Source organism: Phacochoerus africanus, chromosome 1 (assembly GCF_016906955.1).
Source record: "Phacochoerus africanus isolate WHEZ1 chromosome 1, ROS_Pafr_v1, whole genome shotgun sequence".
NCBI lineage: Eukaryota > Metazoa > Chordata > Mammalia > Artiodactyla > Suidae > Phacochoerus > Phacochoerus africanus.
In genome coordinates, this window is record NC_062544.1 from 208,413,503 (window position 1) to 208,431,936 (window position 18,434).

The 18,434-nt window shown below is 37.3% G+C and overlaps 1 protein-coding gene across 3 annotated transcripts in view; it reads left to right on the forward strand.

Moving 5' to 3' along the window:
* Nucleotides 1-10,930, forward strand: part of IL1RAP (interleukin 1 receptor accessory protein) — a 136,212-nt gene extending 125,282 nt beyond the window's left edge. The window contains exon 11 of one of the 3 annotated variants that reach the window (XM_047788801.1): nucleotides 9,675-10,930. In XM_047788801.1, coding sequence (XP_047644757.1) covers nucleotides 9,675-10,393 — 719 coding nt within the window. In that variant the 3' untranslated portion in view covers nucleotides 10,394-10,930. Of the gene's footprint in view, nucleotides 1-1,893; nucleotides 3,556-4,842; nucleotides 4,965-9,674 lie in introns of those variants that run through there. The other 2 variants (XM_047788791.1, XM_047788783.1) reach the window with 2 other exon arrangements.
* Nucleotides 10,931-18,434: the final 7,504 nt, after the last annotated feature.

Genomic DNA, 18,434 nt, shown 5'->3' on the forward strand with positions numbered 1-18,434 from the left:
TATTCTCATTTTAAATTAGGTGGATCACTTTATTTCCCCAGTCATCACCCAGAAGTCCACCATGCTTCTGTTCTACAGTGGAAATCTCCTTCAGTGTAATTTTACAAGGAAATGATGATTTGGCTACCTAGTTAATGGATAATTCATTTTAAGGTGTAAAATCCTAAATAATTTATTCATCTATTTATTCATTTATACAGGTAGTCAACAAATATTTACTCCTGTGTGAAAAGTTCTATGACCATATACAGTATAGCAACAGTGTAATAAATAGCCTCCAGTAGGGATTGAGAGCTCTTTGAAGAATTCAAGTTCTACATAATTATCCTTGCATCTTGCTTTTGAATGTTAATCCTTGTAACCTTCTGCATTCTCCCTGCTGCTTTTGGGTCCTCTTTGCTTCTGGCTCTTTTTCCCTGCTTACACATGGTCAACCTCTAGCAACACTGCTTGGAGCAGGCAGTTACTTAATCCTGCATTCTCTCCAGGGTGCACATGCTATTTATTTTATTTTATTTTATTTTTATTAGAGTATAGTTGTTTTACAGTGCTGTGTCAATTTCTGCTGTGCAGCATAGACACCCAGTCATATACACACACACACACACACACACACACACACACACGCACATTCTTTTTCTCATTATTATCTTCCATTATGGTCTATACCAAAAGACTAGATATAGCTCCCTGTGCTATTGAGTAGGACCTCATTGCCTATCCATTATAAATACAACAGTTTACATCTATCAACCCCAAACTCACCGTCCATCCCACTTCCTCCCCCTTAACAACCACAAGTCTGTTCTCTACCTGCTATTTTAATTGCAAGTCTCTCCCTACTGCCTCTGTACCTGTAAAGATTAAGGGGCAAAATGACTGCTTAAGGGAGTACAGTAAGCTGTGAAATAGCTTTCCACAACACTCATGCATTCCCTGGAGTTGGCTTCTCTCTGAACCCCAGGTAAAGGATTATACAGTCCTTGATAAGCAACCTCGAAGAGATGGGTTATTCCCAAGAATTTAGTGATGGGAACAAATCAGTGCCCTGACAACAGAATAAAATTGCACTGCATTTCCATTTTCCCTGCTTCTTCTTCTTCTTTTTTGACCTGAAGAAAGCATTTGCCTGTTAGCAAAGGCATACACATCAGCTCCCAGCTGCCTAAACACATGGCTTCATAGTAATGAGAGGAGTGTAAGGAGAAAGATGTGGGGACTAATTTAGGCTCTAGTGCAGAGAGCAGAAAGCTGAGCTGAGAGTGTGGTACCAGCTAAAATGCCATTCAATTAGCTAGATGTTTTTCAGTTCTTATTCCAATAAAATAGTGATACTAATCTGAGTAAGGAAAGTGTCTGGCAATAGAGAGAGACTTGCAAAAAACAAAAAAAAAATGAGGGGTCCTATTCTTGCTGTCCTGTATTAGCAAAACATCAATGTCTATGACTTTGTGTACTATATATATTTTTTTGAATGTTCACTGGCACTCAAACATTGATACTGGGCTTCTTTGGGGAGAAAGGGCTCAAGAGCTGATTTTACTGGGCTACAAAATGCCACGTGGTTTGGAGAAATTGATTTCAGCACAACCCACTTATTCTTCATGTCCTGAATAATGCTTTTGCAGACCAAGTTCAGAGAAATACATTTCGGCTCTTGCCTGTTTGGAATTCTTTTGGGGTTGGAATATGTGCATATAGTTTCTGTTCTCCCTGAGGAGGGTGACACTTTGTGAACAGAGTGATTGGGTCTAAAGGATTAAGTGGTCTTGGTAAAAAGTTTCACTTCAATTCTCAGGCTGTTACCCTAATTTTCTTTCACTTGCTCCTCAAGCCCCATAGTTTTGGGGAGTTGTTGGCCAACACTAATCCCCATGGTATTTTCTTTCCCAGTTGTCACAGATGAGACCTTGGGCTTCATTCAGAAAAGCAGACGCCTCCTGGTTGTTCTAAGTCCCAACTACGTGCTCCAGGGAACCCAAGCCCTCCTGGAGCTCAAGGCTGGCCTAGAAAACATGGCCTCTCGGGGCAACATCAACGTCATTTTAGTGCAGTACAAAGCTGTGAAGGAGACGAAGGTGAAAGAGCTGAAGAGGGCTAAGACGGTGCTCACGGTCATTAAGTGGAAAGGGGAGAAATCCAAGTATCCGCAGGGCAGGTTCTGGAAGCAGCTACAGGTGGCCATGCCAGTGAAGAAAAGTTCCAGGTGGTCTAGAAGTGGCGAGCAGGGTCTCTCCTATTCGTCTTTGAAAAATGTATGAAAGGGCCATGAAAGGGGTAAAACAATCCAAGGGTGCTCCAGGAAGGAAGAGTCCCCCCCTTTTTATTCCCAATTTATTGTTTCATGGACAAAAAGTTTTTTATGGAAACCTCTCCATAGAGATAAATTCAGGGTGATGGTATGGCAGGCTATTGTGTTTCATCAGGCAATACTGCAGTTTAGAGTGATAGTGCCACCATCTGTCACCAGCATCTGATGTCACCATATTCTTGCAGACAAAGACCTGGTAGATGAGAATTTCCCCTTCTGTACCCTCCATTCCTGTTCCTACTTGTCTCTATTCTCTCTCTCTCTCTTTTTTTTTTTTTAATAATCTTAACGTTATGGGGCAGGCTTTGTTTGCTGTGGATTTAAAGATCCCTTAAAGAAAGGGTCATTATGAGTTTCCAAATATAGATTTATTTTTTTTTTGTTTTAACTTATCCATTAAGAATATAATCAGGGGCTAAATTTATTTTAGCTTAGGATAATGAGCTCTCTTGCTCATTCAACTGTATAAGACACCATCACAGCAAGACTGATACCCATTTGGGACAATATAAAGCAGTGTAGCTGAAAATGTTCCTTATAATTGGTTTAAAGGGCTTGCCTGCATTGTCTGGTACTATTTCCTTATGCCCTCTATCTCAGGTAACTGATATCATATTTGTCAACTTGAGAAATATATCATACTTTTTTATAACAGTAAACTGATTAACTGTAGGTTGACCCATATTTATCACCCCATCTTCCTATCAACTGCATCATGTGTTAGTCATTCGGAGTTTACAGGTAGCTCCACACTTGGTTCAGTCTGATAGGAAGCATCTCTTAATGGTGCTAATAGCAAGTAAAAAACCAGAAAAATGCTTTAAAGGCATTTTCTGGCTGATGGGAAAAGCATAGAACAAGGTGTTTGTCAATTTGTTTATTAATCTCAGCCTTGCTGATGTGACTATTAGGAAAGTAATTTCTCCTCACTTGTTTCTGTCTCTCCGTGGTAAAGTGTGAATGTTAGACTCAGTGACCTTGACAGTGCTTTTAGCATTAATATCCTAAGAGCATTAATGGGACCCCCAAGTATTTTTCACCTTTTATTCACTGGTAAATTAATATGTTCACTCTAAACAAGTCTGTCTGAAAAGTCACTGTCAATGAAACTTGTTTTAGTTTAAGGAAAATTTTACTGTTCTTAAGACTTGGAAAAGTGAAAACTAAATCCAGAGTTTACATAGTGGTGAATATCTATGTTACATATAGATTTTAAATATATATATGTACATACACATGAGATTATATATATGTATATATATTGCATATATAGGCACATTAATTAATTACATACATATGCATATATACATACATGAGTTTTGTATGTATATAAACAGACACATATATAAACACACATACATATGATTTTAAATAGCTATTGGCACAATATTACAAATCACTGAAACTCTAGTTTTTAAATTATGTTCTTTATTGTAATGTTTTTGTGTCAGTGTTTTCTGTACATTAATAATATTTGTGAATTTACAACTCACAGAGTGGTAGTTGTTGTTAGTTTTTGCCCTCCCTAAATTAGTATAATTAATTTATTACTGCCTCAGTATATCTGGGAGCAGCGAAATCTGCTGTGCACAGAGCTTTCGTGGTCACTGCTAAGCAGTCCTCTGGCATTAATTGATCATCTACTATGTTCTGAGCATGCACACTTAGAAACTAAGTTCTGTTAATCTTAGTACTCAACAACTACTGGAAAGATGAATCTCTATTTGGCCTGTTAAGTAATAAAGGAAAAGAAAATAAAAACACCTATAAATGAACGTGGCTATCCTATGAAACATGATAATTCATACTTTGAGGAAACCCTTATCTTAGTATGAATATTGATAGGCAATTCGAAAGCTCTCTCCTATATTTAAGTGTCCTTATGAAGTATTAAAATCTGTTTAATTAATTATTTTTCTATGGAAGAGTTATTATTTTAAACTAAAAAACATGAATTATTGACTATAAAAGTACAGTATGAAGTCATACTTGGATCAGAATTATTAATGATTTATTACAAACCACAATCATTCCTCCTCTTAACCCTTAACTCACAAGACCAGAAGAGAGCTGACTCCAGATAAACTTTGAATATCAATTCAACATGAGCTTTAGGTAAACGAGGGACAGTCCCATCACCAAGGGGCCCTTCTTTTTCCAATACTGCGTTCTGTTGCACTTTTGGATTTAATATTTATCCCCAATGCCGTTTGGTACCTCTAGAAATTTCTTGATACTTTCTGTCCTATTTATATTCCTGTATTTGGTACCAAACTTTTCCAAATGCTAAAATCTAAGCAATTCAAATCTAAAGGGTATGTCTTATCGTAAGATGATTCTGAGGGAGATAGAGAAACAATTTGGGGTTCAAGAAGAAATCGCTCCTTAATGTTATAAAGTATCTAAAAAATCCTGTAATTGTTTTATAGATATGATATAAAGACCTTCTGCACCCAAGTTAACAAAAAAATGATAGTGTTTAATTACACAATGATAAAAAAGTTTTAATTCTTGTCTGCTTTGTAATTTAGATGACTCCCTAGGATTCTAATAAACAAGCACTTGATTGTATTGAGAAGCAAAAGCATCACTCCACTTGTCTATTTTGTTTCCATATGTTTTAATATTTTAGGACTATGTCTTTTATTTTATTCGTAAACTTTTGTATTTTCCATTTTCCATTTATTTGTAAATTTGTTTATTTTAAAAATAAACCATTTATTTTCAGCTCGAATTTTATTTTGTGCATGTGTTTTACATCTTTACTTTCATGTTTGAGATAAGAAATGAGAATAAAAAGAATTAATGATATGCTTAGAAAAAGAAATGTTATAAGGAACATTAATTTTTCTCTTTCTAAGAAAAATCTGAGAAAACTGGGAACTTCAACTCAAGAATATTTTCTTTACATGTGAGTAAAAGTTAAGTAAAATGAATTGATCTAGTATACCGTGTGTGTGTGTGTGTGTGTGTGTGTGTGTGTGTGTGTGTGTGTGTGGAGAGAAAGAGAGGTAGAGACAGAAAGAGAATAACAGAGAGGCCGAGAGGGAGAGAAAGAAAGGAAGGAGGGAGGGAGAAAGAAAGAGTTTTAAAATAAAAGCCAAGGAGTTCCTGTCGTGGCACAGTGGTTAACGAATCTGACTAAGAACCATGAGGTTGAGGGTTCGATCCCTGGCAGTGGGTTAAGGATCCGGCGTTGCCGTGAGCTGTAGTGTAGGTGTTGCAGACGTGGCTCGCATCCCACATTGCTGTGGCTCTGGCGTAGGCCAGTGGCTGCAGCTCTGATTCGATCCCTAGCCTGGGAATTTCCATATGCTGGGGGAGCGGCCCAAGAAATGATAAAAAATAAAATAAAAGCCGATTCCTTTTTGTTCAACTTGGAACTTGGATAACTTACAGAAACCTCTTACCTTTCATAGATTTTAATAAAACCCTAAGACAGTTGCTTTGGAATGAGATCAATTAACTAATGTCTTGCCTTCAGTTAATAAGTGATAATTTGCTCCAAAGATGCATTTCTATCACCAATTTCAAACCAATTAGTGATAAACATTTGGAAAAGCATTTTTTTTTAATGGGCCACACCCAAGGTATATGGAAGTTCCGGGGCCAGGGAGTGAATCCAAGCCACAGCTGCGACCTACCCCATAGTTGTGTCAATGCTGGACCCTTTAATCCACTGTGCTGAATCTAGGATCTAACTATGCCTCCACAGTGACCCGTGTCACTGCAGTCGTATTCTTAACCCACTGTGCCACAGTGCAAATTCCTAGAAAGGCATTTTCTTTTGACTTAATATTAACTCTGTAGTGACAGGGAAGCCTTCTTGCCTTTTAAAATATATCTATTTATTCATTTATTCCAAGAACATTTACCAGATCCCTCTAACTGAACTGATTAGCTGAGTGAAAATTATCCTACTGAAGAATTTTCCTAGTTGGAACCAGTCTCCAAAGATTAGACTTAAGATCAATGGATGGAATTTACAAGAAATCAATTTCTACTCATTCAAGAAACAACTTTAAAGCAGAGTTGAACCCTAATGTCCTTCATGATCTTAAGAGATATTAGGACCCCAATTACTAGGGGTGTACAAGCAGATATTTGATGGATCTTAGATTTTTGCAGAGAGTTTTTTGCACTGAATAAGTGATGATGAGTCTGAAGTAGCTTTTAACTCTGAATTATTAAATGACCTCCTGGAACATAACGTGGCTATTTTCACTATCAGCAGTTCCAGTGTCAGTGGTTTGGATATCATGACCAACTGGCTATTACTGAACCTTTTAAAATTCTCAAGCTTTTTTTTTTTTTCAGTCACATACTGAGGTCACTAGACCTTTGACACATGTAAACTTACAATAAACCAGAAGGGACACATTCAACAACTAGTCTCTTTATCTGTTTCTGTCCAAGGGATATGAAGTTTCTTTAGCGATGGGCTAACAGATTAAGTATTCCAATGGTATTTTATCCAAACTGAATAGACAGAAATTTAAAACATATTATTCGCTTATAAATCCACATTTTAACATGATTCTCTAAAGTCACCATGAAAAATTGATTCAGTCAACATATTCAGTCCATGCATTATTTTAATATTGTGTTCATGAAACATTGAATAATAATTATTTAATCAAAATGATTAATACTATGAGAACCACGCACTAGACATTTACATATAGATACTGATAAATTGTCTAATAATCATAAAGTTTGCTCATTATATGCATTTTAAAGATGGATTAACCCAGACTTTTAAAGATATTAAATGACTACACTCTGAAGATAAAATATTAAGATAAATGAAGAAATCAATATATGAATTCAGATTCATATTCCAAGTTAGTTAGGTACTCCTATTTCTTAACCTGTACTTCAAGTTTTAAAAAAGAGAAAGAGAGAACTTTCCTACTCTTTTATACACCAGTAATCTAGCCAAAGAACAAAATTACAGCCCTAGTTTTCTTCTAGTTTTCCTTCTACTTCCTAGTGAATACCAAGAAGAGTATGGCTTTTATTGACAGGAATATTCTAGAGTATTAAAGAGTTCTAGATCAGAAAATGTGGCTTCAAACCAAATTTGGTACCACACAGGAAAACTGGTCTTATCAATCTATAGCCACAGCACATTTCCTTTGAGCCAAACAGAATAAATGATCTAATTTATGACTTGCACTCCAAGGAATATTCATCATTAAATAATAATAATAACATCCTCAAACATGAAGTTTTGACAATATGGAAGATATTAAAATATGCCATAAAAGAGTCAGTTTCCTTCAAAGTACTGTGTGAAGATCCCCATGTATCTGCCAATGCTCATCTGAGAAGCATCTACATACGCTCCTCAATGTCCGGAATTCCACCATTCATATATTTCATTTTCTTTTTCCTTTTTTTTTTTTTTAGCATTACCCTCTTTCAAATGCAAATCATGCATTTACAGCATGGGGTACCAAAATTTCAAACAATTCTTAAAAAGCTAAAAGCATTAAACAAAATTTTAGAGGACGTAAGACAATGTTTTGTTTATTTATTTTTTAGTTTATTCGTTTTATTTGTTTTTTTAGGGTCACAGCCACTGCATATGGAAGTTCCCAGGCTAGGGGTCAAATCAGAGCTGCAGCTGCCTGGCTATATCACAGGCATGGCAACCATGTGATCTGGGCCATGTCTGGGACCTATACCACAGCTCACGGCAATGCTATATCCTTAACCCGCTGATCAAGGCCAGGGATTGAACCTGCAATTTCATGGATACTAGTTGGGTTCATCACCACTGAGCCACAGTGGGAACTCCCAGTGTTTTATTTTTAACAATCATCTCCCCATTGGATAAAACACTTTCCTAAAGTGACTATTTTGAAATGAAACACACACACACACCCCCAAAATTTGAGTGTCCAAGTTCCTTTTGTTGAAAAACTACCCATGTTGTCTTAGGGTTACATCCTATTTATCATGATATAGGAGAAACAGTAGACTTCCTACCCTCACATTTTCAAGTTTATGAAAGGAAGCTATATAAGATTCTGAGAAGGATCAGAGAACAAAGGAATTACCAACACACACACACACACACACACACACACACACATATGCTTTGAAGATGTGAACATTTAGATTTAACTTTTAATACTTAAACAAAAATTCTCTAAAACTTTGTGCTCTTGATAAAACTAGTCAAAAGTTCTTAAACATTGAGTATGTCTCTTTTGATTTCCCTTTAAATTCATATTAAACTCACCAACTGGAAAGAATTAACCTGATAAAGAGTACAGCTTCTTCATTCCCTGTCAAATTCATGATCCAATTTAGTGCAAACTTTCAGCTTGTCTTCACAGGCTAAAAAGTTGCTCTGTCAATATTTTACCCCTTGTCAAAACTGGAGGTTGACCTCATGATCTGTCTGCAGCACCTGTCTTCAGAGTTGTCATCTGCTGCCATATATTCCTTTGGAATTCCCTTCCTTTAGAAAATCGCATTGTTTAAGCTTCTAAACCTCATGGTGATTTAATAACTGCATTTATCTCAAGAACTTTCCATTGGGTTCTGTCCAAATTCACCTCAACAACCATTAGAATCAAACACTTGGAGAAGTCTCAACTAATTGACTGATTTTCACACATTGTCATTGTTGTTGCCCCTTTAATTGATTTTCAGACAAATTCTTTATACACGCACATAGGCAAAAAAAAAAAAAAAAGAAGAAAGAGAATTTGGGTTGACAATATGGTCAATACTGTGAACTGTCTGATGTGTTCAAAATTTTTAGGTATTAAGAGCTGAAATTGACAGGATCTTAGGAGGTAGTAATTCCCTATCGATTCCTGCTGATTAGACTGTGTCTAGAGCACTGTGCTCAGTCCTATTCAGGTTATTACTCTTAGGAGAAACACAAATAAATGAAAATTATTCAGAAAAAAAATGATAAAAGTGGGCAAGAGACTTGTCATATGGAAAAGAAGCTATAAATCAGGTAGTTACTTAATCTAGAGATGAAAAGAAAATACAAGGAGATCACACAACTTATGAAATATTTTAGACACTTCAAAATGTCAGATCTAAGACCACCAGATAAAATTGGAAGGAAAGAACATTTCAAAACAAACAAAAAAATACTTATTAGCAGAGCTGAAATTAGCTGCTTTTAGTGGTCATTAATTCCTCATCCTTAATGGTACCAGCTACTTTCAACCATTGGTAAGAGTTATGTAGATGAGATTCCTTACCTGAGTAAATTAACACTTAGATCTTATATTCTCAAGTGTCCATTGCCTGTCCTTTGTAGCACTGCCAACAATGAACTGAAACATGTAAGTTTACACTAGGCATTGTCCTGTCTTTCCATTTTCTACAGATACGGTGGAAGCAGTTTTTGACTTCATTCAAAGGAGCCGGAGGATGATTGTTGTCCTGAGCCCAGACTATGTGACAGAAAAGAGCATCAGCATGCTGGAGTTCAAGCTGGGTGTCATGTGCCAAAACTCCATTGCCACCAAGCTCATTGTGGTTGAGTATCGTCCCCTTGAGCATCCACACCCGAGCATCCTACAGCTGAAGGAGTCTGTGTCTTTTGTGAGCTGGAAAGGAGAAAAGTCCAAACATTCTGGCTCTAAATTCTGGAAGGCCTTGCGATTAGCTCTTCCCCTGAGAAGTCTGAGTGCCAGTTCTGGTTGGAATGAGAGCTGCTCTTCCCAATCTGATATCAGTCTGGACCACGTTCAAAGGAGGAGAAGTCGTCTGAAAGAGCCTCCAGAACTCCAGAGCTCAGGGAGGGCTGCTGGTGCCTCCCCAGCCCCAGACACCATGTCCAAGCACAAAGGGAAGCCCTCTGCAGCCTGTCGCTGCTGTGTCACCTACTGTGAAGGAGAGAGTCACCTTAGGAGCAAGAGCCGGGCAGAGATTCATACCCAGCCCCAGTGGGAGACACACCTCTGTAAGGCTGTACCCCAAGAATCAGAAACTCAATGGATACAAAATGGCACCAGATTGGAACCCCCTGCTCCCCAGATCTCAGCCCTTGCTCTTCACCATTTCACGGATTTATCCAATAACAATGACTTTTATATCCTATAATTACCGTGTGGTGGGTGGCGCCTGCTATTTCTACCAACTCATTTTGTGTTATGAACCTATGGGAATAATTGACATTTTTATCATCTAGTGGACTATCAGATTCTGTCCCCTTTACTGATTTTTAAAAACTATTTATTTCTAGGAGACAAAAGACCCAAAGGACCTGAATCGAGATTTATTGCCTCTAATGGCCTCAGAAGAGCACACTCTTCTTGGGCCCTATAAGGTCAGTATGTGCAAGTTGCCTATAGTGTGATCCTCTCTCTTGCCCAATGGTTTTAAATGGAGTAAAGAATTTCAACGTGTTTCCTTTGAGTTTGTTGACCAACCTCATGTTTTAAGTCAGTCAGGTGTACTTGGGCCATGACACTTACAGGGTATGTATATCCCAAAGGAGCATTATAGAAGGAAGATGGTTCTGGCAGAAGCTGGAGTACGAAGCTCAACAGTAAACCTCCAGCGCATTTTCCGAGGAAGAACCAAATACACCCACCCAGGGATACATAGTGTTCTCTGTCTCACTGTATACTAGTGTTCTCCAAACTGCCTAAAGTTGTTAACATCAATAAAGTTATATTTTTATGTGATTTCATTTGTATTAACACATTTTTCTTCTCTCTCTCCCTTCTACCTGTTATGGCTCTTAAATTCATATCTGAAGTGTAACTCCTTTAAGAAAAATTGAGATTTGGTTGGGGTATTAGGAAACTGAAAAGTCTCTTTAGTTTCTCTCTAATATATTCTAGGAGAGACTGGGAAATGACCAAAGGGGAGTGAGAAAATGTGCCAAATGGAATGGCGTTTTACACAAAAATCTCTTTATATTTTTAGCCATGACAGCTGACAAATTCACTATGTTCAGGGGTTTTGGGTAGAATTTAGTCCATCAACCCCTTCTTTTCATTCAGAATTCTGAGAGTGGATAGTCAATTCAAGTGCCTAGAGGGATAAAAAGAAAGAAAGAAAGAAAAGAGAAAAACAGGATATAAGCATAATACAAATACTCTGCATCCATTACCCATTACCCATGTGTATGGGTACATAGGTACAGATAAGCACTTCTTTACTCTAAATATTTTAATATAATTGTAAAAGGCACATCACACTTGATTTCCAGTGCAGAAAGATAATGAAGAAGATTGAAGTTGCAAATAATTGAAGAGAATATGTACATATTTTCAAAAGGGAGCATCCTCTACTCAGATACATCTTGATTGCTGTCATTGATTTAGCCCTAGTGTTGGAATATTGTCCAGTTTTTCAAAAATAATCTAAAAATCAGATTTTTATGTAATCTGTCAATTATGGAATGGCTGTACTTTAAAAAAAAAAAAAAAAGAAAACAGAAAAGAACAAACCAACACACATGAACACATGTACAACCAGAGGGCCATTAGTTTGTAATTTCAAGACTAAAGTATTCACCCAGAGAACATAGGTCAAATGCGGATTGAAATAACCCTGGTGATACTGAGACTGGAGAACACAGACTGACCCTAAGGAAATAATGGAAGACATTTATCCCCTCCCCCAATTGAAGACATACAGAAACTCGGAATAGGGCTGACCCAACCCAACACTCCATCAAGGAGAAAAACCTAGAAAATAGTGTGCCTTCCACCTACTCTATAAAGAATCCCTGCCTGGTGTGTTTACTGTAAGAAAATTAGAAGCGCAATCTGCTGATTTGAACAGGAGCAGAGTAAAAGGAGCCAAAGACCAAACCAGACATGAGCACTCTCCTTCACTCCAAAAGCCCTGGCTGCTAGAAAGTTATGGCCCAAGGCCGTCATCCTTTCTCAGTCACCATAGGGAATGAGAGATGGAGAAAGAATCCAGAATTTTCATAGCACTACTCCTCTTGAAGAGAAATGCAGAATTCTCTGGTGAAACAAGAAAAAATTAGCTCTTTTCCCTGATGAAACAAGAGGAAGGAATAGCGCCCTCCAGAACAAATGGGACTCACCATGGAACTTGTAATTGGGAAATGACAGGCCATCCTACCCAAATATCCAGCAGGAAATGATTGAGCACAACTCATCTTCTACACTGCATTCCTTCTTGAAGAGATTAATCTATTCTTTACGTAAATTCAAAGGTCTTCACTTGGAAGACAGTAGTTTCTCTCTAATTGGTAAACAGAGGGTAATGTAAGTTGCTCCCAAGAAGAGAGAGAATGCTGTTCACCCATAATCAGTCTTGTTCCTTATTGGAAAAATGTCCCAAACCATAAAATATCTTTGGAGAAACTGAGAAATTACTTTTGTTATTTCTAACTTATTTTTTTAGTGAAGAAAATAAATGAAAAGTCTAGTGGCAGAGGCATGGAAAATTAAACATGAGCTCTTATGAGTAGATAATCACAGTGTTTTCAAAAGCTAAATTTTGGTCAGTATCAATTTCCATTGACAATAGAAGTACAATGTAAGCAATATAGAGTCATAATTTGGGGGATTATGGAGACAAATGAGGAGGTTATGGCATTATTCTCTGACCCAACATGTTACAGTTGAATGTAGTCTGCAGTACCATATATGTGAGGTGAGAAGGAAGAAAATTTTCTCATAGGTCGTGCATATTCATAACTGAATTTACATGACCGTAGGTTAGATGGACATCATTTACATAGGAATATTGCCTATTTAGGAGTGAGTTTCAAGTTACGTAGAGATGAATGTGAGTCTTACTTATCTCCCAACTGTGTGTTAGACAATGGGCTCTCTGCACCTCAATCTCCTGTTGGCTAAAATGGAGATAACATTATTAAGATTATTGGACTTTGTGAGCATTAAAAAATATAATGCATGTAAGTTCATAGCACAGTGCCTGGCACATTGTAAGTGCCCCATAATTACTGGTCGGTTTTATACCCATAGTGAAATCACTCTTGTGGTTGCATTGACTTTCACTTGCACAACAATTTATGGTTTACAAATCGATTTTTACTACATCTTTTTTTTTTTTTTTTTTTTTAGCACAAAAGGACTACAGAACAGGAACATATCCAGGTTAAGTGACTTTTTTTAATGACACAACCAATTTAGTGATAGGGTTGGACCTCTAATCTAGGCTTCTGACATCTGATCCAGTGCCAGTTCTTGAACTGCTCTTGTAAGACTCAAGTGGAAGTATTTCTATTACAGAGCCTCCTAATTGAAACTATTTAATTTTAATCATTATACATTCGACTCAAAGAGGCTGCTAATGTAAATCCATACACAGCTAATTAAATGTCATATCAAGTGTCTGATACATCATCTGGCCTTGTCATATTATGATTTTGTATATTTTATCATTTTAAAATATTACAATGTTTAAGCATTTAAACGGTCATGTAAATTCAGTTATGAATTTAAAAAGCATTTAAAAAGTAGAATCTTTTTTTTGTCTTCTAGACTCTATCTATAATCATATTCTAATTCCCCTCAAAGTAAATAATTTGTATTTTTCTTAATGAAAAATACAAATATGTTCACCATTTATCTTGAAAATCAAATTTAATCTTTCAGGAGCTCTGTTTTACATGGTGGGTTCCAATTATTTCCTCTTATAACTAGTAAAAACTCTAGTAATAATATATTACCTTCCAGGGTGAAGATTTGAGGTGGCTGATAAAACTAATGTTCCTGAACTAATGTTCATGAAAAAGTCATGAATAATAAATTGAACTAATCATAAAGATATATGCAGAAGGACAAACAATTCCCATGGCACTGGTTTTAAACTTTTTTATCTTTAGAAATTGTTTAGGAGTTCCCATCTTGGCACAGTGGAAACAAATCCGACTAGGAACCATGAGGTTGCCAGTTCGATCCCTGGCCTCACTCAGTGGGTTAAGGATCCAGCGTTGCTGTGAGCTGTGGTGTAGGTCACAGATGCAGCTTGGATCTGGCATGGCTGTGACTGTAGCTGTGGTTGGAGGCAACAGCTCCAATTAGACCCCTAGCCTGGGAACTTCCATCTAAAAAGACAGAAAAAGACCAAAAAAAAAAAAAAGACAAGACAGAAAAAGACAAAAAAAAAAGAAAGAAAAGAAAAGAAATTGTTTTGGAGAGCATCTTTCAAGTGATGATCTTAGGCAAATCCCTCCCCAAGAGGCACTGATTTTTTGGCTTGCTTGTTTTTGCTTTTTTTAAAATTTTTTTTCTTTATTTTTTGCAGCCGCATATGGAAGTTCCCAGGCTAGGAATCTAATCAGAGTTACAGCTGCTGGCCTACCGCTACAGCCACAGCAACGCCAGATCTGAGCTGCATCTTTGACCTCAGCCACAGCTCACGGCAATGCTGGATCCTTAACCCACTGAGCAAGGCCAGGGATCGAACTGGCAACCTCATGGTTCCCAGTCGGATTTGTTCCACTGCGCCACAGAGGGAACTCCAAGAGGCATTGATTTATTAGGTCCTGGATATTGTCCAGGAATCTGCATTTTAATGTTGTGACCTTGATAATTCAGATAAGATATTCCATGGGTCAAAACTATCTATGAAAATTCTTTCAAACCCTTCCTATATTTTTTATACTATTCAGACTATAGGAGGAGAGTCTTTATTAGAGTCTAGTCTAAGACTTCTCAAAGTGTATTCCTTCATGATCCACATCAGAACCATTTTGATTCCATCTTAAAAATATTTCTTGGAGTTCCTATTGTGGCTCAGTGGGACAAGGATCTGACATTGCCTCTGTTAGGATGTGGGTTCTATCCCTGGCTTCCTTCAGTGTGTTAAGGACCCGAGGTCACCGCTAACTCTGGCATAGATCACAGAGGCAGCTTGGGTCCTGTATTATTGTGGCTATGGCATAGGCCTTAGCTGCAGCTACCATTCAACCCCTGACCTGGAATCTTCCATACACTGCAGGTGCAGCGGTAAAAAGAAAAAAGAAAGAAAGGGAGGGAGGAAGGAAGGAAGGAAGGATATTTCTTAAGCTCATGCAGTACTAATTAAATGGGGATCTCTTGAGTGGGGCAGATACACACTTGGAATAAATTTCCTAGGTGATTCTGATGTACAAAAAGTTTAAGAACCATTAACTTTTATCTCTTTAACTCCTTTTTTACCCTTGTAGGCTCTGATTTTCTCCAGCCAAGGAGGAATACAAATCATTCTTTTAAAGAGGTGTTTACAGGCAATGAATGGAAATGTAGGGAAAGTTAAACCCTTGGAGTGGCCTCAGCACAAAGAGTTGAACAGATGAACAGTTAGTAGACTGTGTTTCTAATATATGAAACAGCAAGCACTGACATTTAGAATTTCGTAAGATTGCTGTAGTCTACATAAGTATTAATCAGAAGTACATAAACTATGCTCTGCTAACAAATAAGCTCAATGTTTCAGTATCTTCATATAACAAGACTTAGTTCTTGTGTATGCTATGTGTCCAGGACAGAGGCTTACTTTTTTGTAGCATTGCCATCTAAAATGTGTTGTTTCCTATTGTTCTACACTTCAGACTAATTATGACCCTTTGTACTCTCACAATTTATTGTCCAGAGCTAGCTACAGGTCCTGATTTAGTTATAGAGAAGGCTGGAAAATACAGTCTTCCCACGTTCCTGGAGAGAAGAATGATATAGAATTCGGTGAACCTATAGCATTGTCTGTGTGTTGAAGGATATTTTCTGTGAGAGTGTCTGTGAGAGTGCCTAAAGAGGCAAGAGAGCTTCCAACGGAGATGTGTCGCATACTTCAAAAACGAAGAAATAGAAGGACTTTACTACCAACACACCACATCCGGTTGCCAAGCTATCAAGTCAGACAGTTGTGACAAAAACAATGTACAGAAAAGTGTAGACCTTGTATCTGAATGTTCCCCAAAGAAAAATCATTGAGGGAATGCATAATAAATATAGCTTCTGGTTAAGAGGAAGCATTCCTAAACTTTCTGCATTTGGTTAATTTCCATTCAGTGGTTTTAGTTAGTCCTCTAAGAATGCGATGCTCAAACTCTCTGCCAATGAGCCATTTCATCTTTGAATTTTCAGGGAGCCTCAGAAGGATTGAAGGCATTTAGAAGACAGCAGAGCATGTAACATGGTCATTAGAAAGCATCACTTAATCTATTTATCTGAAGAGCTTGATAGGTAATTCAAACTGAATACACTAAAGCTCACATGAAGGAAGAGACCAATGCCAGTGTGGGTATTATGATGTCTGCCGCTATTGATGCATTTTTTCTAGGATTTTAAATCTCAGTATTAAAATCTGAATTTTTATATGACTCCTCTAATGTGAAATATCATTTGATCATAAGAAAAAGCTCTCTTTGGGGTGGTAAAGATTGGTGCTTAAGGAGCTTTGATCTATGTTATAAATTATAATAATAGTGAACAAGGAAAAAGTTTTATGTCAGTGTAGAAAGGAGACTATTGACATACTCCAAATTCTTCAGAGAATATTTTACAAGGTTTTTTTTGGAGGGGGGGCAGACAGTCCAAATCTATTAAAAATATTTAAATGGCAGGAGTTCCCATTGCAGCACAATGGGTTAAGACCCCTACTAGTATTCACGAGTATGCCGGTTCAATCCCTGGCCCTGCTCAGTGGGTTAAAGATCTGGCATGGCTGTGAAGTGTGGTGTAGGTCACAGATGCAGCTTGGATCTGGTGTTGCTGTGGCTGTGGTGTAGGCTGGCAGCAGCAGCTCTGATTTGATTCCTAGCCTGGGAACTTCCATGTGCCACAGGTGCGGCCTATAAAGCAACAAAAAGAAAATTTAAATGGCAAGAATGTTCTTTGAAATGCACTCATGGGAGGAAAGCAGAAAAATTCCAAATAAACTCTGAATTCGGTTCATGGGCTATTTTTATACTATTCTAGGTAATGAACACTTGATACTCTACTGCCATATTGAACAAAAAAAAAAAACTTAAAATAAGATACAACCTGATATATATGTATTTATTTTCCATTTAAGACACAAAGTCGTGGAGTTCCCGTTGTGGCTCAGTTGTTAACGAATCCTACTAGGAACCATGAGGTTGCGGATTTGATCCCTGGCCTTGCTCAGTGGGTTAAGGATCCGGCGTTGCCATGAGCTATGGTATGGGTCGCAGACTCGGCTCAGATCCCGTGTTGCTGTGGCTCTGGTGTAGGCCGGTGGCTACAGCTCCAATTAGACCCCTAGCCTGGGAACCTCCATATGCCACAGGAGTGGCCCCAGAAAAGACAAAAAGATTAAAAAAAAAAAAGAAGACACAAAGTCATGCATAAATCTTATTAGTTTTCTACTGCCAAAAGCTATGTCGTATGCTTGCAGTTAATGTGTAATTTAGTACCATGTTTTGAAATGCACTTTGGGCAGGTTGTTCTTAACCAGAATTGGACATCATCTTTTTTAAAAACTGGCTTACTCCAGACTTCTAAATCTCCCAAAATGATTTATATGTATAATCTTATAAAGGATAACTGCCTCAAGTAATCCTTAAAATATCTGCAAATGATTCAGTGAAAAATTGAGTGATATATTATAAATTTGGAGTAAAGGGGTTAAAAAATCCTAATATTCTAGACAATATTTTTTTCTTAAAGTGCAAAATTTAAAACTCATTGCCAAATACTAAGATTTGGGTTCTTATTTTCATATCTTATGACATTACATAAACTAGGAGAAAAATAAAATGCAGATAATAAAATTATAGAAATCAAGGCAGTTACTCAACTGGATAGCCAAAGAAGGCTAGAAACCTAGTATTTATTATATCCTTGTGATCAATCATCTAGAATAGGAGAGTATTTAAGATATAACAACCTGGCCATCAGCAAAGCAATCAGATGACTTTCAAGAAGTAATAGGAAATAAAACGGGGGGGCGGGGAGACAAAAATAGTAGAAAAAAAAAGGGAGCAGGGGTTAATGAAACCACTCACTTATTCACAAACCTCAGTAACAAAAAGAGAAGGGTGGTATGTAAAATTTCCCAAATCTCAGACTTGAGAGCTAAAATGTGGATTGGCTGTCAGGTATTGGGGAGCATAGTTGAATGGTCACTTATAAGGGCTCTTGATATAGTGGAGAAAATATTCGATTGGATTTAGAAGACCTGA